Source organism: Oncorhynchus mykiss, chromosome 1, assembly GCF_057628025.1.
Source record: "Oncorhynchus mykiss isolate SJ-2025 chromosome 1, ASM5762802v1, whole genome shotgun sequence".
Lineage (NCBI taxonomy): Eukaryota > Metazoa > Chordata > Actinopteri > Salmoniformes > Salmonidae > Oncorhynchus > Oncorhynchus mykiss.
Window position 1 is genome coordinate 11,286,836 of NC_143022.1, and position 25,505 is coordinate 11,312,340.

The 25,505-nt window shown below is 43.5% G+C and overlaps 2 protein-coding genes across 5 annotated transcripts in view; one reads left to right on the plus strand and one right to left on the minus strand.

Moving 5' to 3' along the window:
- The window catches only part of LOC110532571 (actin-like protein 6A), a 758,238-nt gene that overhangs the window by 664,697 nt on the left and 68,036 nt on the right, over window positions 1–25,505 (minus strand). The gene's annotated exons all lie outside the window — the stretch shown is intronic.
- The window catches only part of LOC110506706 (uncharacterized), a 78,353-nt gene that overhangs the window by 38,604 nt on the left and 14,244 nt on the right, over window positions 1–25,505 (plus strand). Inside the window, exons 8-17 of the mRNA XM_090182308.1 lie at window positions 4,387–4,450; window positions 4,751–4,941; window positions 4,983–5,280; window positions 5,872–5,969; window positions 6,073–6,250; window positions 7,953–8,013; window positions 14,603–18,221; window positions 23,384–23,447; window positions 23,748–24,220; window positions 24,904–25,081. Of these exons, the coding sequence (XP_090038434.1) occupies window positions 4,387–4,450; window positions 4,751–4,941; window positions 4,983–5,280; window positions 5,872–5,969; window positions 6,073–6,250; window positions 7,953–8,013; window positions 14,603–18,221; window positions 23,384–23,447; window positions 23,748–24,220; window positions 24,904–25,081 (5,224 nt within the window). The remainder of the gene's footprint in view (window positions 1–4,386; window positions 4,451–4,750; window positions 4,942–4,982; window positions 5,281–5,871; window positions 5,970–6,072; window positions 6,251–7,952; window positions 8,014–14,602; window positions 18,222–23,383; window positions 23,448–23,747; window positions 24,221–24,903; window positions 25,082–25,505) is intronic.

A 25,505-nucleotide genomic window follows, 5' to 3' on the forward strand; every position in this document is an offset into this window, starting at 1 on the left:
GAAATATCCAATAAATGTCGTTCCACTTAATGATTGTGTCCCACTTGTTGTTGATTCTTCACAAAAAAATACAGTTTTATATCTTTATGTTTGAAGCCTGAAATGTGGCAAAAGGTCGCAAAGTTCAAGGGGGCCGAATACTTTCGCAAGGCACTGTACATGTAGGTAAGGGTAAAAGTGACTAGGCAATCAGGATAGATAATAAACACAGTAGCAGCAGCTAGTGTGAAAGTCGGTCAGTGTCACAGTGAATGTGTGGGTAGAGTGTAGTGAATGTGCATCGAGCCAATTCAAGAGAGTCAGTGGAAAACAATTAGAAAAATACATCAATAACTAAGGGGGTCAATGCAAATAGTGCAGGTGGCCATTTAATTAACGTTCAGCAGTCTGATGGCTTGGGGGTAGAAGCTGTTCAGCAGTCTAATGACTTGGGGGTAGAAGCTGTTCAGCAGTCTAATGACTTGGGGGTAGAAGCTGTTCAGCAGTCTAATGACTTGGGGGTAGAAGCTGTTCAGCAGTCTAATGACTTTGGGGTAGAAGCTGTTCAGCAGTCTAATGACTTGGGGGTGGAAGCTGTTCAGCAGTCTAATGACTTGGGGGTAGAAGCTGTTCAGCAGTCTAATGACTTGGGGGTAGAAGCTGTTCAGCAGTCTAATGACTTGGGGGTAGAAGCTGTTCAGCAGTCTAATGACTTGGGGGTAGAAGCTGTTCAGCAGTCTGATGACTTGGGGGTAGAAGCTGTTCAGCAGTCTAATGGCTTTGGGGTAGAAGCTGTTCAGCAGTCTAATGACTTGGGGGTAGAAGCTGTTCAGCAGTCTAATGACTTGGGGGTAGAAGCTGTTCAGCAGTCTAATGACTTGGGGGTAGAAGCTGTTCAGCAGTCTAATGACTTTGGGGTAGAAGCTGTTCAGCAGTCTAATGACTTGGGGGTGGAAGCTGTTCAGCAGTCTAATGACTTGGGGGTAGAAGCTGTTCAGCAGTCTAATGACTTGGGGGTAGAAGCTGTTCAGCAGTCTAATGACTTGGGGGTAGAAGCTGTTCAGCAGTCTAATGACTTGGGGGTAGAAGCTGTTCAGCAGTCTGATGACTTGGGGGTAGAAGCTGTTCAGCAGTCTAATGGCTTTGGGGTAGAAGCTGTTCAGCAGTCTAATGACTTGGGGGTAGAAGCTGTTCAGCAGTCTAATGACTTGGGGGTAGAAGCTGTTCAGCAGTCTAATGAGTTGGGGGTAGAAGCTGTTCAGCAGTCTAATGACTTGGGGGTAGAAGCTGTTCAGCAGTCTAATGACTTGGGGGTAGAAGCTGTTCAGCAGTCTAATGACTTGGGGGTAGAAGCTGTTCAGCAGTCTAATGACTTGGGGGTAGAAGCTGTTCAGCAGTCTAATGACTTGGGGTAGAAGCTGTTCAGCAGTCTAATGGCTTGGGGGTAGAAGCTGTTCAGCAGTCTAATGACTTGGGGGTAGAAGCTGTTCAGCAGTCTAATGGCTTGGGGGTAGAAGCTGTTCAGCAGTCTTATGGCTTGGGGGTAGAAGCTGTTCAGCAGTCTAATGACTTGGGGGTAGAAGCTGTTCAGCAGTCTAATGACTTGGGGGTAGAAGCTGTTCAGCAGTCTAATGGCTTGGAGGTAGAAGCTGTTCAGCAGTCTAATGGCTTGGGGGTAGAAGCTGTTCAGCAGTCTTATGGCTTGGGGGTAGAAGCTGTTCAGCAGTCTAATGACTTGGGGGTAGAAGCTGTTCAGCAGTCTAATGACTTGGGGGTAGAAGCTGTTCAGCAGTCTAATGAGTTGGGGGTGGAAGCTGTTCAGCAGTCTAATTAATGACTTGGGGGTAGAAGCTGTTCAGCAGTCTAATGACTTGGGGGTAGAAGCTGTTCAGCAGTCTAATGACTTGGGGGTAGAAGCTGTTCAGCAGTCTTATGGCTTGGGGGTAGAAGCTGTTCAGCAGTCTAATGGCTTGGGGGTGGAAGCTGTTCAGCAGTCTAATGACTTGAGGGTAGAAGCTGTTCAGCAGTCTAATGACTTGGGGGTGGAAGCTGTTAAGGAGCCTTTTGTCCCAGACTTGGTGCTCTCGTATCGCTTGCCGTGTGGTAGCAGAGTGAACAGTCTATGACTTGGGTGGTTGGAGCCTTTTGCCAATCATTTACATATCACTTACTTTATTTTTATTTGATTTGATGTCATATTGTAAACGTATGTATCTGTTTTGCTGAAAATATGATTTTGAAAACAATGAATGTCTACAAGTGCTTCATAAAACAGTTATATTTATTTTTGTATTTTCAAAAGACGGCAAATAGCCAATCAAGTATCAACATAAGTGAAATGAAAGACAGATTTAATTTTCAGTGAATAATTGTTTTGTCCAGTGAGCAACTCAATGACATCGATTCAATGACATCATTAGATCACCTCCAAGAAGCATCTTCAACGTTCACCTGACAACCCATTGGATAAGACACATACACTAACCAAGTGTTGCTTACCTGTCAAGAAGGTTGAGATCAGAAGCTTCTTCAATACCCCAGAAATGGAAAGGCTTAGAGACAAAGACAATCAACTGTCCAGATAATGCACATACACTAACCCGGATGTTCTACTTGCCCCACTGAGTTACAGTAAAGTTATCATTTATGCATGGGTCCACGATCCACTCATAGCTCTCACAGCTATCTGACAGTTCTCAGAATACTAAGGAAGAAGTGTGTGATATTGGATTTGGCATCCTTCCCACTCCCAAGTGATTGGGAGTCCCATAGGGTGCTGCATAATTGGCCCAGCGTCGTCCGGGTTTGGCCATCATTGTAAATAAGAATTTGTTATTTTGACACAGCACAGACTCATATGAGCAATAATGATCCACATCTTAATAAAAGAGTTTTAAGGCAGGGGGTTGGAGCCTCAATTAGACCCATGTCAAACACTTACAATTACGTACAGTACAATCACATACAGCACAACCACATAGTCACATTCAGTACAATCACATAGTCACATTCAGTACAATCACATACAGCACAACCACATAGTCACATTCAGTACAATCACATACAGTACAACCACATAGTCACATTCAGTCAACTGAATGATTCTAGAATAATAATAATTCCATTCACATTTGGCTACTACAAATAGCCAGTGAAATATGATACGTTTTTTGTTACTTGAGAGGAATGACTGAGAATCCACTGCCTGCCGTTGTAAACTTTCTGCACACAAATCAAACACAGTACTGACTATATCTATAAGCCTCATCCAAAGGAACAAAATTCTAAGTCGTCCGCATTGTTTCAGGCATCATCCGTTCCAAAGTCTCATCTTGTTCACTGTAAAAAATAAAAATAAAAACTCAAATAAGAGTTCCTTTTTGGACAATTCCAGGTTGTCCCTCCTTGTTTCAGTATGTTTAATCTGCCTAATGACCAGGATCCTGGTGTCTACCCAATGTGCTGAGCACTCCTCCTGGACAGAGTCCGCGCTACATTCAGCTGCTGCAACCATGGTCTCTGTGTGAAGGCACTGTTAGAGAGTTAATCGACCAGAACAAGGTTAGGAGACCAAATCTGTGTCCTAGCATTGTGAAATACTGTATATGTAATGGCCTCAATACATTAATGAAGCGCCCTTACATTCTATCCTCTCCCATACTGAAACAACTTGTTAGGGTGAACCAAGAAGACTGACACTATATACCTTCTAAGCATGATAGTTGGCTCATGATTTGTTTCAGGACTTGTTAGGGTAAACCTATAACAGCTTCTAACCCCAAGTCATAAGACTGCTGAACAATTAATCAAATGGCCACCGGACAAGTTCAAATGTTTTATTATTGGTTACTTTAGTTTATTGGGTAAATATTCTCTTAACTCTTCTTGAACTGCACTGTTTGTTAAGGGCTTGTAAAGTAAACATTTCACGGAAAGATCTACACTTGTTGTATTCAGCGCATGTGACAAATTAAAGTTTGAGTTGATTTGATTTGACTATGTACCTTCTAAGCATGATGGTTGGCTCATGATTTGTTTGTACTGAAATCTATTCAGGGAGGATAAGGGTATATCATAGGCAGTGATGAAGTGGTAAAACCATTGACTGGTAAATGCTGATTGCCGTTCAGGATTAAAGAAGTAACGCTCCCTCTACTTTCAATGCATCTTCCACAAAAGGTGGGTAAATGCTTGAACAAAATAAAATAAAAAGTGTGTAAACAGCTTTTACATGTGTCCCCCCCCCCACCACCACTGATTATAGGAGGCTTCTTCTGACAGTATTCACACCTTTCATAAGAAACCTCCAGAGAAATATTCATATTCACCGTAGCTGTCATTTAAACTTGGACTAACCTGGCCAAGGCCAAACAGTATATGGCGTTTTCTCTGGGTGTGCGGTCGCAGTGGAGAGAAAAGGCCTCCAGTGAGGTGGTGAGTATCTGGGCGGAGTTTGGCGAGGCAAACACAGGTCTGAGATTGGTGTCTCTGGAAATGGGCGGGAGCGGGACTCTGCTCCTCCATTGGTTGCTGTTCTGATCCCCACTCTCATCCTCCTCACATCCCTTCCCTCCACATCCCCTCTTCTTCTCTCTTTCATCCCTCGTGGCCACAGGGTGTAGCTTCGGGAGTTGAAGAGGTTTATCCTGGGATGCCAGGGCGCGGAACGGGCAGGATACATGAGATGGGCAGTTGATGGGGGTCAAACGTCGAGAGGCTGTGGACATCACCCTGATACCCGCCTTGGCCTCACTCCTCCTGGGCTTGGAAGACATCTTGGGGAGGGTGAAGCCGTCCACCAGGACCGTGTCGCCCACCCTGGTCCTGAACGGAGCCCTGTTGAGGCCCATGCAGTGCCTGGATGCTGCCCTCCTCTGCCCCAGCCTCACCCAGCCCTTTATCTGGAGGTATGTCCGCATGGGCAGGGCCATACCTGGGAGGACCACCACAGAGCACAGCTTGGTGGCCAGGTGACTCACACACTCCCTGTGGCCGTACTGAAGGGCGATCCTCAGGGGGTCACGACCCTGGGGATCCCGACAGGCAAGGGTCAGAACGCTGCTGGCGATAAAGAGTTTGAGGATGGTGAGCTGGCCGCGCTCGATGGAGGCGACAGCGGGACACTTGGCGATGTCGGGGTGGGCCGTCTGGTGGCACCACTCACGGTAAGGGTGAACCCCCACCGGCTCAATGACACGCACCCCCCTCTCCAGCAGCCAGCCGGCCAGGTCCAGGTGGCCCAGAGAAGCAGCGATGTAGAGTGCCACCCGGAGCTGGAACCTGGAATAATACAGAATCAATGTATTTATAACACGTTTCAAGTTTTTTTTGTCAAGTTCACAAGATACAGTGGGTTATAAAACAGTACAGTAAAATGCTTACTTGCAAGCTCTTTCCCACAATGCAGTATTAAATATCAGGGTAAGAGAAAAAACATATGAAGGAAAAAAACACGAGAATATAAGCTATATACAGGGTCAGTACTATCATTGTAAGCTATATACAGGGTCAGTACCATCATTGTAAGCTATATACAGGGTCAGTACCATTATTGTAAGCTATATACAGGGTCAGTACCATCATTGTAAGCTATATACAGGGTCAGTACCATTATTGTAAGCTATATACAGGGTCAGTACCATTATTGTAAGCTATATACAGGGTCAGTACTATCATTGTAAGCTTTATACAGGGTCAGTACCATTATTGTAAGCTATATACAGGGTCAGTACCATTATTGTAAGCTATATACAAGGTCAGTACTATCTTTGTAAGCTACATACAGGGTCAGTACCATTATTGTAAGCTATATAAAGGTTCAGTACCATCACTGTTGATAGTAAGTCTATCATACAGTTCAGTGTGTAGATGTGTATTCTGACCTCCTCACAGGTCTCTCCCTAGACAGGTGTCGTTGGACGGTCAGTCTGTGTCCCAGGAAGCAGCCTCTGAGGAACTCCGCCCACCCATCCCAGGTGTCCAACACTAGAGTAGCCCCTGGGAGACAGAGACACATGCAGGTTGTCCTCCTGGTTTCCATGAACCAAGAATGTGTTCCATACAGTCCATTTGTCTCTGTGTTACATCCATAAGGTGTTGAGCCAGAGGACCATTGATCTACTGCACAAGGAAGGCCATACCCAGGTCAATGGCGTAGTCGTGCAGCCGGTTGCAGTCGTAGATTTGCAGGCCGGTGGGAGAGCTCAGTCTGAAGGAGCTGACGGGAAGCCCACACTGCTGGGACACCAGGGTCATGAGCCTGGCCACAGACGTACTCAGGAGAAACACAGTGCCCAAGACTGAGAGGGTCTCCCCCTTCACGGCACTGAACACACGCACCACCGGCTCCCGCTGAAGTATAAGACCATGGACATACAGTAAATTCACTTGTTTTACATAAATACCTATGTTGTGTTTATACACCGAGTAAACAAAACATTATGAACACCTGTTCTTTCCATGACAAAGACTGACCAGGTGAATCTAGGTGAAAGCTATGATCCCTTAATGATGTCACTTGTTAAATCCACTTCAGTGTAGATGTAGGGGAGCGGACAGGTTAAAGAAGGATTTTTAAGCCTTGAGACAAGTGAGGCATAGAGTGTGTATGTGTGCCATTCAGAGGGTGAATGGGCAAGACAAAATATTTAAGTGTCTTTGAACGGGGTAGTAGGTGCCAGGTGCACCGGTTTGTGTCAAGAACTGCAATGCTGCTGGGGTTTTTCACACTCAACAGTTTCCTGTGTGTATCATGAATGGTCCACCACCCAAAGAACATCCAGCCAACTTGGCACAACTGTTGGAAGCATTGGAGTCAACATGGGCCAGCATCCCTGTGGAACGCTTTCAAACACCTTGTAGAGTCCATGCCCCAACGAATTGAGGCTGTTCTGATGGCAAAAGGCGGGGTGCAACTCAATATTAGGAAGGTGTTTCTAATGTTTGGTACACTCAGTATATATAAGTTAGGAGTCATATAATTACAGGGGTAAGATGAAGTGGCTCCTTTGCACTGATCTTAGGTCTGGTTTGTGTTTTTACTGCTAATGGTAAAGGTTAGGATTTGGTGAGAGTAAACTGATCCTAGATCTGTGCCCAAGGGCAATTTCTATCCAGAGACAAATCAAAGGTCCATGCTATTTAAACTTATAATCTACCACCATCTCGTGGCTGAAACTTGTAACAACATTTTCTAATTCATGTGCTGTACTGAGTTTTGTTCTATCACAATGGAAACTAATCTGGGTGCAGATTAAATTGAACACTAATCTGGGTGAAAATTAAATTGAAGACTAATCTGGGTGCAGATTAAATTGAAGACTAATCTGGGTGTAAATTAAATTGAAGACTAATCTGGGTGCAGATTAAATTGTTAACAGAAATATTATGAATATGTATTTCAATGAACCCAAAGGGCCTCTTCTTCTCCTACTACATGGCCTGCTGTGCTCTACTGTACTCTACTGTGCTCTGTCTGCTGTACTCTGCTGTGCTCTACTGTACTCTGCTGTACTCTGTCTGCTGTACTCCGCTGTGCTCTACTGTACTCTGCTGTATTGTCTGCTGTACTCTGCTGTGCTCTACTGTAGTCTGCTGTGCTCTACTGTACTCTACTGTAGTCTGCTGTAGTCTGCTGTGCTCTACTGTACTATACACCACTGGGTATACAGACTCTTCAGATACTGTTAGCGAACACCAGACTGAGGTCGAGGCGATTACATGGGGAAAAGGTTTATGACTGTAAGGGTGTTAGGTACAAAGGCAACACTACATCGGGCCACATTTCAGCTCTATCCCAGGTCAACCATACAATACTATAGAGTTCCACTCTAGTCAACCAGCAAGAAGGAGAGACAGACAGAAGGTCTGGCTTTGACTATGTCAATGATGGGATGTGTAAGTAAGGAACACAAATAAACATTATTCTGATGGTTAAATTTGTACTTAGATACATAACCACTCTCCTCTGTTAGCAAATCTTCCACAGAACTTTGTGGAACAGAGTGAGTTCTGTCCCTGTCTGGCTCTGGACATGTACCCAGGGACCTCTGTACAACAACACTTCACACTCACGAAGCAGTGTTCTTACTAACCAATCACTCTACCATAACCATGGTCTTGGTTGAGCAAGGGCAATATTACTTTAAGTCTCAAGCAGGGTGACCTCAACATACTATATATATCACCATACTATATACCACCACACTATACAGTGGGGCAAAAAAGTATTTAGTCAGCCACCAATTGTGCAAGTTCTCCCACTTAAAAATATGAGAGAGGCCTGTAACAGACAAAATGACAAAAAAAATCCAGAAAAATCACATTGTAGGATTTTTAATGAATTTATTTGCAAATTATGGTGGAAAATAAGTATTTGGTCACCTACAAACAAGCAAGATTTCTGGCTCTCACAGACCTGTAACTTCTTCTTTAAGAGGCTCCTCTGTCCTCCACTCGTTACCTGTATTAATGGCACCTGTTTGAATTAACTAAATCACCTAATCATACTATATAACCATACTATATAATCATACTATATAACCATACTATATAATCATACTATATCACCATACTATATATTACCACACTCTATATCACCATAATATATATAATCATACTATATAACCATACTATTTAACCATACTATATAACCATACTATATATCACCACACTATATCTGAAACACTTTATGTTAATGATAGTATGAAGCTGTTTCAAGCAATAGCCAGCTCACTTTGATATGCATTTTCAAGCACGGGTAGAAACAGCTAGGTGTTCGGCTGGTACCTTCAGCAGGCAGCAGATGGCACTGCTAGGGGTGATGCCAACGTCTGTCAGGACCCAGCTGTCCCGAAGGATGGATGGGTGCTAGAGGGGGGTTCTGTGGTACCAGCACTCATGAGATATGAGAACTCACGCATATCATCACATTTGAGTAGAGTAGAGCCATTTACAGTAGGTGAACACATGGGGAACACTTTTAGTAGCCTAGGGTCCGGGAAAGTGTTGGCCTTTTTAAAACCGCATTTCCTGCAATTCTACATAATTTTACATGACTGGAGACTTTGGCATTATCTTTTTTTAATCCGCACAAATGATCGAAATGGCAGGCTACTTTGACACTGACAAACTTAGTATCTGAGATCAATAAAAACGACCTTGTCTTGAATCCATCAATAGCCTATAGGCCTAGGTTTGTGGAGAAACATATAGTAGACTACAATATGAGGAGGAAATTAGTCCTAAAAATGCTTTCCAGTTTCACTGACTCACCCAATGATGCGCAGCTCACTCGCTGGAGATTGTCGATGCGCTCGTGTCAAAAGCCTATCTCTCCCTCTCTCTGTTTTGTAAAACAATGTTTGGGAGTTGATCAAATATTTTGGTAGTCTACAGCATAGTCTTTTCAGCAAGAGTCATTGCTTTTCAACCTGTGTTTTCCCTCGATTGTATTTGAAATATTGCAAAAGGCCTGTTTTGTCTGCGTGCTGTTTTTTCACTGACAGATTTGCCTCGCGTTCCCGACTGTAGGCTATTCTTTGTTATTGGGCTACAATCCGCAGCTAGGCTATTTAAAAAAGAAGCTATTGGTCCTCTGTAGCTAAATTATAGGGTTTCTCATGACGTATTAGGCTATTCTGAATGATTTAATTAATTTCTGAACAGACAGCAGTAATTCCGTAACTTTAGAAAATTCCTCCAGAACCCTTCATGCAGCTATGATTCTATAAGGAAACAAATGATGAAGTGCAACTCTGGAGAGATGAGGGGGTAGGATAATTGACGAAGAGGCAACTCGAATGAACTTTGATCGCTTTTATTATAATTGTTACATAGCAAAAAGTGAACATTATTTTTCATGGCACGAGAGGTACCGGATTCGGCCAAATAGGTTCCGGAACAAAGCAGTCCAGAACGGAAAGGTGCCGGATCCTGTTCTGGCATGATCCGGCTCAAATTAAGCACTGATTTGAAGTACCTAGGCCTCTACCTGCTGAGTATAAAGATTATTAAACTAGATTCAGTGGGCTTGTCATTCACAGTGCTGATGAAAAACCAAGTATATTTGATCTAAATGTGGATATACGAGGACATCTAGTGGTCACCTGATTTTTTAAAACTCATGCAAGCTATCTTTGCACTAGCATGCGATGCCATATATTTGACGCAGGTATTTATTATTCAACAAGGATAGTCATTGACCCAGACAAAATATAATTGTATGAGCTATGCCTCTGTGTCCCGGCGTTGTTGTACCCCTCTACCATCTGGCTTGGTGGGGCGATCTCGTTCTGCATGCCTGCTTCACTTATATTCAAAGTGTCGTCATGCATTTGTGCATGCACGCTGTTAACGGTCATACCCGTCTTGCTAGCTAACTTAGCTAGCTCATCAACCAGTATTTTATTCGCTTTTTCTGCACGATAGCACTTATTAAAGCCTTGAAACTCATGGGGACCTCACTGTTACCACGGGTCATCGAGCTAGCCTTTATTTGGCAGCAGGGTTGCATCGGTTTCCATTGGATTTGACAGCTTGTTAGGCTGGCTAGCTAGGTAGCTAATTCGCTAACGCGAACTGTTTATCACGTAGCAGCCTATGCTGACTAGCATCGCTAGCAACTAGCTAACATGGATAAAGTCTAGTCGTGGGTCCACAAAAATCAAACAAATGGTACTGTAGTAGCTATTTATGTTGTTGTTGTTTAATGACATTGCGAATATAATCATTTTTGTCATTTAACTACCGGTATGTATTTAATCCGGTTTCGGCATGAGAAAAGTATTAATCGCAAATTCCAGCACTAACGGATACCGGGAAATAGAAATAAGAGAACCGGTCACGAATGCGGAGCCACGCCCTAAAATAACATGTGACCACAAGGCGTTTGTGACGCATTCATGCGTTCCAACTTTGTCATAATTGTCTGTAGGTTCTAAATTGCTTATGAGCTTGGCTGCCCTTCAGAAAGTAGCTGATTCTTGTACTCTACAGCTGTATTTTCCTACAGTTACTAATAATACTAGCAACAAAACAGATTTCATTCCTTAAAATGATATTGCCAGATGGAAGAAAATAATAAGGTAGGCCTAAACTGTAATAAGATATACCTTAAAGACTGCTTGTGTTTAATCCTGAATCCAGTTGCCCCTCTTGTACTGGGATAAAACAATAGGGAACCCATGAACCTTATGGAGGAGTACATGTGTTTTGCAGACACACCTGGGTTCTAGACTGGCTGAGGTAAACATTTTAGGAAAGCCTGGGTTTTTAAATCCCGGTGAAAGCAGATATGTCAAAGTTTGTCAATGTCATGTTGCCCTTCCATTTAGATGAAACTAGCGTAAAGGATCATTTTGCTTCTCTTAATCCACTTTTTCTAGCAAAAAAACATGTTCATGCTTTAGGGCTGGTGGGCTGCATATATATTGGTAAAATATAAAGTGTGTGTGTGGGGGGGGGAGGGGAGGGGTGTAGTGGATATAATGGGGTATAGGCCTAACTGTTGTTTTGAGGGTGAAATTTCAACCACAGGATGATGTCATCATTGTAAACTAAATTCAGAATAGCCAAACCTTGTATAAAATAGGTTAAATTTGTACCTTTGAAACCATGTCAGATTTTCAACATTATATACACTTTCAGAAAAAAACTATAGGCAGCACCTCAGCCCGGGATCGAACCCCATCCAGGGTTTTAACTACACCCAGCCCTGCTTAGCTTTAATATGTCACTGACTACTACCAATATGCTATTGTGATTAATTATTGAGAGATCTCTTAATAACAAAATATATTCAGTGTTAATATCGAAGTCATTCTAAGGGGTAGGTTTGACAAAGCAAATGAGTGAGTGAGTCTTTGACATGAAGACAGTGGTTAGATTCTGCCATTGGGACTGCTCTGATGTTTCCATTCTCTCCTGGTTATGACCATAGAGCCTTGTCCCAGTCTCTAGACCTGCCTGTCTGTGTGATGGATGACCACCTGACCTCTGAAGCTGTCAATGAGGTGGTAAGTTGACCTTGTCATTTCATATTACAACATTAATCCAGTAAAATGTTATAGTGATGCTATCATTGGCAATGTTGACGTACCACAACCATCTCTGTTGTGTTGCAGTTGTTTAATTGGCCCAACGTTGCCAATGCTCCTCCACTCTTTAACAGTTAATAATTATTTCAGTATGATATTTGTTGTATATTAAGTTTGATTATTTGCAATATAATTACATTTCTACCAGGAGCAGAGCAATTGTACCAGGAGCAGAGCAACCTCAGTGATGGAAACCACAGAAGAGGGAAAGCTCAACAATGTGGAACATCTGACACTTATGGACTTCCTTCAAAACCTAACTGAGAAGTATGTTCTGTTTTCTTTGGTACTATCACACCTTCAAGGAAATAGGATCAAATTAGAAACTGATCAATCGGAAAAAAATGTTCAGTGCTAGAAAAGTTGTCACATTGCAATTTTGCCAAAACAACTGACACAAAGCAAGTATAACTTCACGATCAGGCAAATAATTAAATAAAAACAATTCTGCCACGCATCCTGATATGACAACATTTATAACAATATTGTTTTCAGGCAATGGAGGGGGATTCGTGAGGGCATGTTTGACCCGGTAAGATCATGTTACTGACAATTTAATTAGATTACCATGAAAACTCTGCCTAATGTTTAACCTTGTTCATAAGCTTTAAAAAGACGCACTATGCAACATTTTAAAACACTTCTTCTGTTTCTGGAATACAGCTGACAAAACAACAGCTTGCCGGCTTGTGTCTGAGGATTGTCCAGTTTTTATCGGACAAGCTGATGCAGATCATCATCCCAGGTCTTTACGAACTACTGGGCATCCAAGATGCTGCCTCCTCTCCATTGTCACAGAGATCTCTCACAGCGTCACTCACCAGTCTGTTAGACGATAAGACTAACACCAAGTCCCGCGTGAGATTTACTGAGGCTGGTGTACCTAAGAGGCCAGGCAGTCGAAAGTCTTACAATAGCTTTCGCATCCCGACTCCCTACCCTTCCTCCAACTGTATGGAGCAGGAAGAGGAAGAAGAACAGGAATCACAACTTAAGTTCAAGGAGATTTACCTGACTAAGGGCAGTCTGGGCAGTGGAAGCTACCTGCCCAAGGGGGCCATGAGGTATGTTCTTAAAGGGAAATTTAACAACTTCATATTCATCTCCAGCATCACCATATGTGAAAATTACACATTTCCATGCTTTGTAGTAAAAAAAATATAGAGGGACGTAACTGTTTCCAATAGTGCTGAGAAATTAGTGCTTTTTGAGGTTGGTTTGGTTTCCATTCAAATATTTAAAAAATAATCACGGTTTTGGATTTCAATACTTTTTTTAGACATTGAATGCACTATGGATTATGTGTGTTGAATGCTGTAACAACACATAATAAAACAATGAATAAAAGTCCCATGATGGTAGTGACTGTCCATTACTGTTTATGACTTATCAACCATCATTTACTTTCTCATATAAAATATTTATTTGATGACTTTATTATTTCATTCCAAGTCATCAACTCATCTCTATAGAGCTGCTGCTTATTCTGTCTGACAAAATCACTATTTTAGTAGTTCTTCTAAGTAAATAAGACCTACTTTTATGACCGCTGAACACCAACTGTCAATCACTTAGATCATGTATTTCCAGGTAGAGGATCCTCGCAACGCAACTGCTTTTTATCTCTCTCATGCATTCTCTCGTCTCTCCGTCTCAGTCAATGAGGTTTCCGTATCTGCTCCACACAGAGTGGACAAGCAAATGGGCGTGCAATGGATTATGGGAATTAATTGCCGTATTTTCTGTGCTAAACTATGTAGAATATTGGCCTGTTGGAAACTACAACTCCCTACTACATTGCATAGTTCGTGCTTGATCTGATTTATCTCTACAGAAACTGAGCATCGAGCTCACAGAAGAAGAAAAAAATTAACTATATGGAATTCAAATAATTGAGCCGACGCCGGTCAATTAGTTGTTTAAAAACCGAAAAATAACAAAAATGTTGGTTAAATGCTCAGCTCTAGATTCTAATGACATCATCAGTGTGCATCGTGTGATTTTTAACCAATTATGAGTAGGCATTGCCTGCTAATTGGTTGATGATGTCATAGAAAACACTTATCTTCCTCTTTCTTTTTTACTACAAAACATAGAAATGCCCGTTTTTCACATATGCTGATGTTGGGGTGGTGCTGGAGATGATGAATATGAAGTTGAAACATTTAGAAATTTCCCTTTAACATTTCTTCAAACTGCCTTGTATTTATGATTGTCCTTGAAGTTATTAGAAGTTACAGTATTTGAAGTTTATAGCAATTTGGATTTTTGTAGAGGATAGATATTGCCAGGATAGATAGATATCTACAGGCCAGTTTCAATACAAATGACTTATACAAAATACATTTTATTGGGCTTTAGAAATTAAGCAGTTAGGCTGACATCACACTAAGGTTTTTTCTCAGAGAAACAGCAGCGTTTTCCTCATTGTTTTCAATGGTGCAGATGTATTTGACACACTGAATGTGCATCACAGCCTTACATATTATTTGTTTGACTTTGATGATTTCTGCGTTTTTTTCCCCAAGGACTCTAACCTCTCTGTCTGATGTGCAGAAGAAAACAACCAACTCTGAGACGCTACAAGTCCTCTTAGGTGTCTCAGAGGACACCCTTGTCACCTGTGTGCAGGACAGCCTGCAAGGTTCTCTATCCAAACTTGCATGCATGTCCAATTCTCCATCTGGAAGTGCAGGCTCTATGATGCTAACCCCTGCTGTAATGGCAGAGTTGGCTAAAGATGTCAAGTCGGCCTTATCAGTGGTCGTTAAGAGTGCCTCCGCTAGCCAAACCTCTGTAGTGACACCGGTAAGGGGAGACTCACAGACCAAGGTGACTGAGAGCATGGTGAGAGAGCTGGCTGCTAAACTTGAAAAAGTTGACCAAGAGAGCAAAAGTCTAACAGGGCAAGTCATGACCATGATCTCTGACACAATGGTGGCTTTTGTTGACGAGAACGAACAGAATTTGCTGGAAGATCTGAAGGACAAGATCACGTTTTTGGCATCGCATGTTGGCTTCATTGAGGATCTTGATGCCCTGATAAGGAAATACGAGACCAGCTACAATATTGGTGAATCTGGTTCCTCCTGCACGCTCACATCTAAGAGCATCCAAAAACTCTCCAGCCGGGAGTTTCAAACATCAGCAATACAAGCAGTGAGTGGAGTTCTTGACAAAAAAGTCAGTAGTTTGAGCTTTCCTAGTTCAGTCATTCAGTCTGAGTTAACAGGTGCTGTATCAGGTCAAACATTGTCTGGCATTGTAAAGACAGAGTCAATTCACCCAGTGGGCTCAACAGCGTCAGTAGTTGTTAAGACTTTCGTGTCAGATATGAAGTCCTTGGTTGAATCTGAAGAGAGTCCCCAACAGAAGAGTGCCTGGTCTGCTGCTGTTCACATTTACCACAGCATCCAAAACAACTTGAAAGATTATTTCGGCAAGCTTCAGCGATGTGCCTTAAAGAGCATTGTCACATCTGATGACAACATCACAAATGCTGAGTTTAAGGAGACAGTTCCACTTCCTTGCTTAAACATGAAAGATTGGCCCAGTAAGAGTGAGCCTCAGTTGCCAGAGTCCACTGGTGCAGTTACTTTACAAAGAGGCCTAAGTGAGAGCTCAAAACTTATTTGGGCAAAAACTGAGTCAGAAGAAAGCAAGCTCCTTCTGACAACTTGCATCAAAGAAGTCATCTCAGAGCTTCTGGTCTTGTACAAGACTGAAATATCAAAGGAGGACGCCCTGTACACTGTTGGAGAAAAAGGATCAGGCTTCTCTATTGAGAGAGAGAAATTTGTAGAGGGTGTTCTGGCTCAGCTTGGGGATATTGCCCATTCCAGGGCCTCATCACCAATAGTATGTGAGTTCCCCTGTCAAATTGAGGACAGCAGAAGTAAGGCCACAGCTTCTTTGACCAGTCTGTTAGATTGTATTAGAAAACTCTCAAGTGAGGAATTTAAGAGAAATGCCACTCAAGCAGTGAGTGAGTTCCTAGTTAAAAAGTCCACCAGTAGCTTAACTAGTGCACAGCCTGCTTATTCTGTAGCATCCAGGTCTTGTTCCATTCAAAACCAGTACACATGGTCAAAGGATATTTGTGCGGATTCTGCTGCCTTTGGCATCATTGAAACATTTGTGGAAGACCTGCAGAGCTTGGCGCAACCTGCAAAAGTAGAGGAGAGAGAACCTGACCTCCAGGAAAATGCACAAAAGCTACAGAGCAGGATCTGGTCTGCTACCACTAGTTTATATAACAATATTCAGAAGACATTAAAGGACTTCATCATTCATCAGCGGAGGTCAGACATGCTGAGCAGAACGTCTAGTCATATACCCACAGAGGACTCTGGACATCTTGGGACTAAGGAGCACATTTGTTTGGCAAGCCAGGACTTGAGGCAAGCTAGTAAGAGTGTGCCTCACTTGCACAGTTTGAACCTTGAAGTGGCTCTACACAGGGGTGGCAGCGAGAGTTCAAAACTTCTCTGGACTGAAACAGACGAGGCTCTACTGACCAATAGTACCAAAGAGGTCATTTCAACAATCTTGACCTCATGCGAGGATCAGGCATCAAATGCACCTTGCTTCTCCACAGTAGGAAAGAAAATATCTGATATGTCCCTTGAGGTCAACATGTTGGTAGGTGGTGTTCTGTCTCAGCTGAAGGACATCTCCTTGTCAAGGTCCCCAACACCATGTGAAGACATGTTTGAACGTCTCCAAGGTTCTCCTGAGCGAACCTCTCCAGTAAGTCTAGATTGCAGCACGGCTGCCTCCAAAGGCATTGCATCTTCCCACAGTCTTTCAACAAAGAGCCTCCAAAAACGTTCTAGTCATGAGTTCCAAACCAAAGCTGAGAAAGGAGTGAGTGAGGTCCTCTCTAGATCATTTAACATTGTGGAGGAAGGTACAACAGATAAGTACCTCCAGTCTGTATCTACATCCACCACATCTACTGATATTATACAAACCATGGTGAAAGACCAGCAGGAGCTCACCCAGACCACCCAATCATCTGACATGGTATCTGGAACCTCCCTGCTCACCACTGGACAGGTTTCTGAGAAAAGAATCTGGTCTGTTGCTCGTAACATCTACAACAGTCTGCAAAGTAAGATTACGGAGTTTCTCAGAAAAGATCTTCAAAGATCAGACACAACACTTGGTTCAATCCAAATCTTTACGTATCAAAGCAGTCCTGCATCACAAAGAGCAAGTCTCGGCCATCTTGAGGTCAACCAGAGCAGTGTTAGACCTGGTGGAAACGATGCCTGTGTGGACATTCCGCACAAATTACTACCTAAAACCACTAAGCTCTCAGGATCCATGCTGGAGGATATTGACACGATCCGTTGTAGGAGTGCTGACAGCCAAAATACAAGAAATACCTCTTCTTCACGCTCCTCCATCTCTCTAACACCTACTTCAAAATTAAGGCAGTCGAAATGGCACTTTGCTTTACCCGGGACTCCCATCCCCACTGAGTTTCCTGCTCAGATTGACTTTCCCATTGTTAGAAACACAATCATTGAGGACTTCTTTCACACAGAGGACTTACTTCCTGTAACCTTTGTGGACAAAGTCAGGCAAGCTGCTGGGGTCGTAGTGGACATTATGGTGGAAAGTGTTGAGAACACACAGGAAGATGGACAGGGTGCTTCTCATCCTGACGACCTCCGATCTGCTGTTAGGAAATTGAGAAAAATCATTTCCACTTGGACCATCCACATTTTCAGCCATGAATTGGTGGATAAAGTGATAGCCCTTCAGGACAGCCACAGCACTCCACAGGTCTTAACATTGGAAGCAGCCAAAAGTGCTTCAGACTCCATTCTTTCAAGGCTGAAATGGGGAAAGGAACAATGTGCCATATCCAAGGAGCTCTCCTCTCAGCTTCTCCAGATATTTGCTGAAGAGACAGTGAAGGGCTTCCTGAGACAGTGGTCAGATGAGTATGAAAACATAAACTTTGATGTTTCAGTCCAGAACGATCCAAAGACTTCTACTTGCATGGTCATTCTTCAAATGATCACCAAAGCCACTGCTAAATGTTATTTTGAGTCTGCTACCAGCGTGGCCACCAGTGACATTGTAGAAGGCGTGTTTGATTTGGAAAGGGATACCATCAGCAGTACTGGAGAGCAGGTCCTCACCTTCAATACAAAGGTATAGTACACATACATCTTTCATGAATAACACTGCTGTTGACCTTTTATATGATTCTTTGTGTCATGGCATTGCACTGCTTCTTTGCAGTTGATATGCTGTACTTTAAGATATTTTCCCACCAACCAGGGTTCCAATAATGTTAGTAAGAACCTCTGTCCTCAAGAGTCTCTGGAGTACCAGCCTCAGAACATTTCCCCTACTGTGTACTTTACAGGTAAGCCCTGCTGCTGTTTAGGCTGCTGCTCAGTCAAGACTGAGACATTATCCCTTTCCCATTCCACTAATTCATTTGGAAAGACGTTGTACTCCTCTCGCTAGTGTGAAAGTCGGACAGTGAATGTGTGGGTAGAGTGTAGTGAATGTGCATCGAGCCAATTCAAGAGAGTCAGTGGAAAACAATTAGAAAAATACATCAATAACCAAGGGGGTCAATGCAAATAGTGCAGGTGGCCATTTAATTAACGTTCAGCAGTCTGATGACTTGGGGGTAGAAGCTGTTCAGCAGTCTAATGACTTGAGGGTAAAAGCTGTTCAGCAGTCTAATGACTTGGGGGTAGAAGCTGTTCAGCAGTCTAATGGCTTGGAGGTAGAAGCTGTTCAGCAGTCTAATGACTTGGGGGTAGAAGCTGTTCAGCAGTCTAATGACTTGGGGGTAGAAGCTGTTCAGCAGTCTAATGACTTGGGGGTAGAAGCTGTTCAGCAGTCTAATGACTTGGGGGTAGAAGCTGTTCAGCAGTCTTATGGCTTGGGGGTAGAAGCTGTTCAGCAGTCTTATGACTTGGGGGTAGAAGCTGTTCAGCAGTCTAATGACTTGAGGGTAGAAGCTGTTCAGCAGTCTAATGACTTGGGGGTAGAAGCTGTTCAGCAGTCTAATGACTTGGGGGTAGAAGCTGTTCAGCAGTCTAATGACTTGGGGGTAGAAGCTGTTCAGCAGTCTAATGACTTGGGGGTAGAAGCTGTTCAGCAGTCTAATGACTTGGGGGTAGAAGCTGTTCAGCAGTCTAATGACTTGGGGGTAGAAGCTGTTCAGCAGTCTAATGACTTGGGGGTAGAAGCTGTTCAGCAGTCTAATGACTTGGGGGTAGAAGCTGTTCAGCAGTCTAATGACTTGGGGGTAGAAGCTGTTCAGCAGTCTAATGACTTGGGGGTAGAAGCTGTTCAGCAGTCTAATGACTTGGGGGTAGAAGCTGTTCAGCAGTCTAATGACTTGGGGGTAGAAGCTGTTCAGCAGTCTTATGGCTTGGGGGTAGAAGCTGTTCAGCAGTCTTATGACTTGGGGGTAGAAGCTGTTCAGCAGTCTAATGACTTGAGGGTAGAAGCTGTTCAGCAGTCTAATGACTTGGGGGTAGAAGCTGTTCAGCAGTCTAATGACTTGGGGGTAGAAGCTGTTCAGCAGTCTAATGACTTGGGGGTAGAAGCTGTTCAGCAGTCTAATGACTTGGGGGTAGAAGCTGTTCAGCAGTCTAATGACTTGGGGGTAGAAGCTGTTCCGCAGTCTAATGACTTGGGGGTAGAAGCTGTTCAGCAGTCTAATGACTTGGGGGTAGAAGCTGTTCAGCAGTCTAATGACTTGGGGGTAGAAGCTGTTCAGCAGTCTAATGACTTGGGGGTAGAAGCTGTTCAGCAGTCTAATGACTTGGGGGTAGAAGCTGTTCAGCAGTCTAATGACTTGGGGGTAGAAGCTGTTCAGCAGTCTGATGGCTTGGGGGTAGAAGCTGTTCAGCAGTCTAATGACTTGGGGGTAGAAGCTGTTCAGCAGTCTGGTGGCTTGGGGGTAGAAACTGTTCAGCAGTCTAATGGCTTTGGGATAGAAGCTGTTCAGCAGTCTGATGGCTTGAGGGTAGAAGCTGTTCTTCAGTCTAATGACTTGGAGGTAGAAGCTGTTCAGCAGTCTAATGACTTGGGGGTAGAAGCTGTTCAGCAGTCTGATGACTTGGGGGTAGAAGCTGTTCAGCAGTCTAATGACTTGGAGGTAGAAGCTGTTCAGCAGTCTAATGACTTGGGGGTAGAAGCTGTTCAGCAGTCTAATGGCTTTGGGGTAGAAGCTGTTCAGCAGTCTAATGACTTGGAGGTAGAAGCTGTTCAGCAGTCTAATGACTTGGGGGTAGAAGCTGTTCAGCAGTCTAATGGCTTTGGGGTAGAAGCTGTTCAGCAGTCTAATGACTTGGGGGTAGAAGCTGTTCAGCAGTCTAATGACTTGGAGGTAGAAGCTGTTCAGCAGTCTAATGACTTGGGGGTAGAAGCTGTTCAGCAGTCTAATGGCTTGGGGGTAGAAGCTGTTCAGCAGTCTAATGGCTTTGGGGTAGAAGCTGTTAAGCAGTCTAATGACTTGGGGGGTAGAAGCTGTTCAGCAGTCTAATGACTTGGGGGTAGAAGCTGTTCAGCAGTCTAATGACTTGGAGGTAGAAGCTGTTCAGCAGTCTAATGACTTGGAGGTAGAAGCTGTTCAGCAGTCTAATGACTTGGGGGTAGAAGCTGTTAAGGAGCCTTTTGTCCCAGAATTGGTGCTCTCGTATCGCTTGCCGTGTGGTAGCAGAGTAAACAGTCTATGACTTGGGTGGTTGGAGCCTTTTGCCAATCATTTACATATCACTTACTTTATTTTTATTTGATTTGATGTCATATTGTAAACGTATGTATCTGTTTTGCTGAAAATATGATTTTGAAAACAATGAATGTCTACAAGTGCTTCATAAAACAGTTATATTTATTTTTGTATTTTCAAAAGACAGCAAATAGCCAATCAAGTATCAACATAAGTGAAATGAAAGACAGATTTAATTTTCAGTGAATAATTGTCTTGTCCAGTGAGCAACTCAATGACATCGATTCAATGACATCATTAGATCACCTCCAAGAAGCATCTTCAACGTTCACCTGACAACCCATTGGATAAGACACATACACTAACCAAGTGTTTCTTACCTGTCAACAAGGTTGAGATCAGAAGCTTCTTCAATACCCCAGAAATGGAAAGGCTTTGAGACAAAGACAATCAACTGTCCAGATAATGCACATACACTAACCCGGACGTTCTACTTGCCCCACTGAGTTACAGCAAAGTTATCATTTATGCATGGGTCCACGATCCACTCATAGCTCTCACAGCTATCTGACAGTTCTCAGAATACTAAGGAAGAAGTGTGTGATATTGGATTTGGTATCCTTCCCACTCCCAAGTGATTGGGAGTCCCATAGGGTGCCGCATAATTGGCCCAGCGTCGTCCGGGTTTGGCCATCATTGTAAATAAGAATTTGTTCTTAACTGACTTGTCTAGTGAAATAAAGGTTAAATAAAAAATAAACTATTTAAGCTGTCTGCTATGTTGCTGTGTAAATCCACACACTGCAGGGGAATGATGACACATGCTGTGCTAACACATCGTCACAGTAGTTGTCAGTTTTGTAACGTAAATAAAGAGTTTGTCAAATACTCTGTGAAATACAGTATGTATTATTTTCCCATAATGCCATTATTTCATGTCTTGTGGTATTTTTAGCATTTTTTCCCCCCTTATGTATCAGGTGTATTATTTTGACACTGCACAGACTCATTTAAATGAGCAATAATGATCCACATCTTAATAAAAGAGTTTTAAGGCAGCAGTGTTCATACTGTATTTTACATTGATTTCAACCACTATAGGTCTTCATCAGCAAGTGAGGATTTCTATGGATAAAAACTAGTGTTAAGTGTGGGGGGGGGGCTCAATTAGACCCATGTCAAACACTTACAATCACGTACAGTACAACCACATTCAGTACAATCACATAGTCACATTCAGTACAACCACATAGTCACATACAGCACAACCACAGTCACATTCAGTCAACTGAATGATTCTAGAATAATAATAATTCCATTCACATTTGGCTACTACAAATAGCCAGTGAAATATGATACGTTTTTTTGTTACTTGAGAATAGGAATGACTGAGAATCCACTGCCTGCCGTTGTAAACTTTCTGCACACAAATCAAACACAGTACTGACTATATCTATAAGCCTCATCCAAAGGAACAAAATTCTAAGTCGTCCGCATTGTTTCAGGCATCATTCGTTCCAGTCTCATCTTGTTCACTGTAAAAAATAAAAACTCAAATAAGAGTTCCTTTTTGGACAATTCCAAGTTGTCCCTCCTTGTTTCAGTATGTTTAATCTGCCTAATGACCAGGATCCTGGTGTCTACCCAATGTGCTGAGCACTCCTCCTGGACAGAGTCCGCGCTACATTCAGCTGCTGCAACCATGGTCTCTGTGTGAAGGCACTGTTAGAGAGTCAATCAACCAGAACAAGGTTAGGAGACCAAATCTGTGTCCTAGCATTGTGAAATACTGTATATGTAATGGCCTCAATACATTAATGAAGCGCCCTTACATCCTATCCTCTCCCCATACTGAAACAACTTGTTAGGGTGAACCAATAAGACTGACACTATATACCTTCTAAGCATGATAGTTGGCTCATGATTTGTTTCAGGACTTGTTAGGGTAAACCTATAACAGCTTCTAACCCAAAGTCATAAGACTGCTGAACAATTAATCAAATGGCCACCGGACAAGTTCAAATGTTTTATTATTTGTTACTTTAGTTTATTGGGTAAATATTCTCTTCAACTCTTCTTGAACTGCACTGTTTGTTAAGGGCCTGTAAGTAAAGTATTTCACGGAAAGATCTACACTTGTTGTATTCAGCGCATGTGACAAATAAAGTTTGAGTTGATTTGATTATGTACCTTCTAAGCATGATGGTTGGCTCATGATTTGTTTGTACTGAAATCTATTCAGGGAGGATAAGGGTATATCATAGGCAGTGATGTAGTGGTAAAACCATTGACTGGTAAATGCTGATTGCCGTTCAGGATTAAAGAAGTAACGCTCCCTCTACTTTCAATGCATCTTCCACAAAAGGTGGGTAAATGCTTGAACAAAATAAAATAAAAAGTGTGTAAACAGCTTTTACATGTGTGTCCCCCCCCACCACCACTGATTATAGGAGGCTTCTTCTGACAGTATTCACACCTTTCATAAGAAACCTCCAGAGAAATATTCATATTCACCGTAGCTGTCATTTAAACTTGGACTAACCTGGCCAAGGCCAAACAGTATATGGCGTTTTCTCTGGGTGTGCGGTCGCAGTGGAGAGAAAAGGCCTCCAGTGAGGTGGTGAGTATCTGGGCGGAGTTTGGCGAGGCAAACACAGGTCTGAGATTGGTGTCTCTGGAAATGGGCGGGAGCGGGACTCTGCTCCTCCATTGGTTGCTGTTCTGATCCCCACTCTCATCCTCCTCACATCCCTTCCCTCCACATCCCCTCTTCTTCTCTCTTTCATCACTCGTGGCCACAGGGTGTTGCTTCGGTAGTTGAAGAGGTTTATCCTGGGATGCCAGGGCGCGGAGCTGGCAGGTTACATGAGATGGGCAGTTGATGGGGGTCAAACTTTGAGAGGCTGTGGACATCACCCTGATACCCGCCTTGGCCTCACTCCTCCTGGGCTTGGAAGACATCTTGGGGAGGGTGAAGCCGTCCACCAGGACCGTGTCGCCCACCCTGGTCCCTGTTGAGGCCCATGCAGTGCCTGGATGCTGCCCTCCTCTGCCCCAGCCTCACCCAGCCCTTTATCTGGAGGTATGTCCGCATGGGCAGGGCCATACCTGGGAGGACCACCACAGAGCACAGCTTGGTGGCCAGGTGACTCACACACTCCCTGTGGCCGTACTGAAGGGCGATCCTCAGGGGGTCACGACCCTGGGGATCCTGACAGGCAAGGGTCAGAACGCTGCTGGCGATACAGAGTTTGAGGATGGTGAGCTGGCCGAGCTCGATGGAGGCGACAGCGGGACACTTGGCGACGTCGGGGTGGGCCGTCTGGTGGCACCACTCACGGTAAGGGTGAACCCCCACCGGCTCAATGACACGCACCCCCCTCTCCAGCAGCCAGCCGGCCAGGTCCAGGTGGCCCAGAGAAGCAGCGATGTAGAGTGCCACCCGGAGCTGGAACCTGGAATAATACAGAATCAATGTATTTATAACACGTTTCAAGTTTTTTTTGTCAAGTTCACAAGATACAGTGGGTTATAAAACAGTACAGTAAAATGCTTACTTGCAAGCTCTTTCCCACAATGCAGTATTAAATATCAGGGTAAGAGAAAAAACATATGAAGGAAAAAAACACGAGAATATAAGCTATATACAGGGTCAGTACTATCATTATAAGCTATATACAGGGTCAGTACTATCATTGTAAGCTAAATACAGGGTCAGTACCATTATTGTAAGCTATATACAGTGTCAGTACTATCATTGTAAGCTATATACAGGGTCAGTACTATCATTGTAAGCTATATACAGGGTCAGTACTATCATTGTAAGCTATATAAAGGTTCAGTACCATCACTGTTGATAGTAAGTCTATCATACAGTTCAGTGTGTAGATGTGTATTCTGACCTCATCACAGGTCTCTCCCTAGACAGGTGTCGTTGGACGGTCAGTCTGTGTCCCAGGAAGCAGCCTCTGAGGGACTCCGCCCACCCATCCCAGGTGTCCAACCGTAGAGTAGCCCCTGGGAGACAGAGACACATGCAGGTTGTCCTCCTGGTTTCCATGAACCAAGAATGTGTTCCATACAGTCCATTTGTCTCTATGTTACATCCATAAGGTGTTGAGCCAGAGGACCATTGATCTACTGCACAAGGAAGGCCATACCCAGGTCAATGGCGTAGTCGTGCAGCCAGTTGCAGTCGTAGAGTTGCAGGCTGGTGGGAGAGCTCAGTCTGAAGGAGCTGACGGGAAGCCCACACTGCTGGGACACCAGGGTCATGAGCCTGGCCACAGACGTACTCAGGAGAAACACAGTGCCCAAGACTGAGAGGGTCTCCCCCGTCACGGCACTGAACACACGCACCACCGGCTCCCGCTGAAGTATAAGACCATGGACATTCAGTAAATTCACTTGTTTTACATAAATACCTATGTTGTGTTTATACACCGAGTAAACAAAACATTATGAACACCGGTTCTTTCCATGACAAAGACTGACCAGGTGAATCCAGGTGAATTCAAATAACCAAGTTCAACCTAGCTAATTTTCGATTTATACGAAATTGTTTGACTACAGAGGTAGCAAAACTGTACTTCAAATCTATGATACTCCCCCACTTAACATACTGCTTGACTAGTTGGGCCCAAGCTTGCTGTACAACATTAAAACCTATTCAGTCTGTCTACAAACAGGCTCTCAAAGTGCTTGATAGGAAGCCC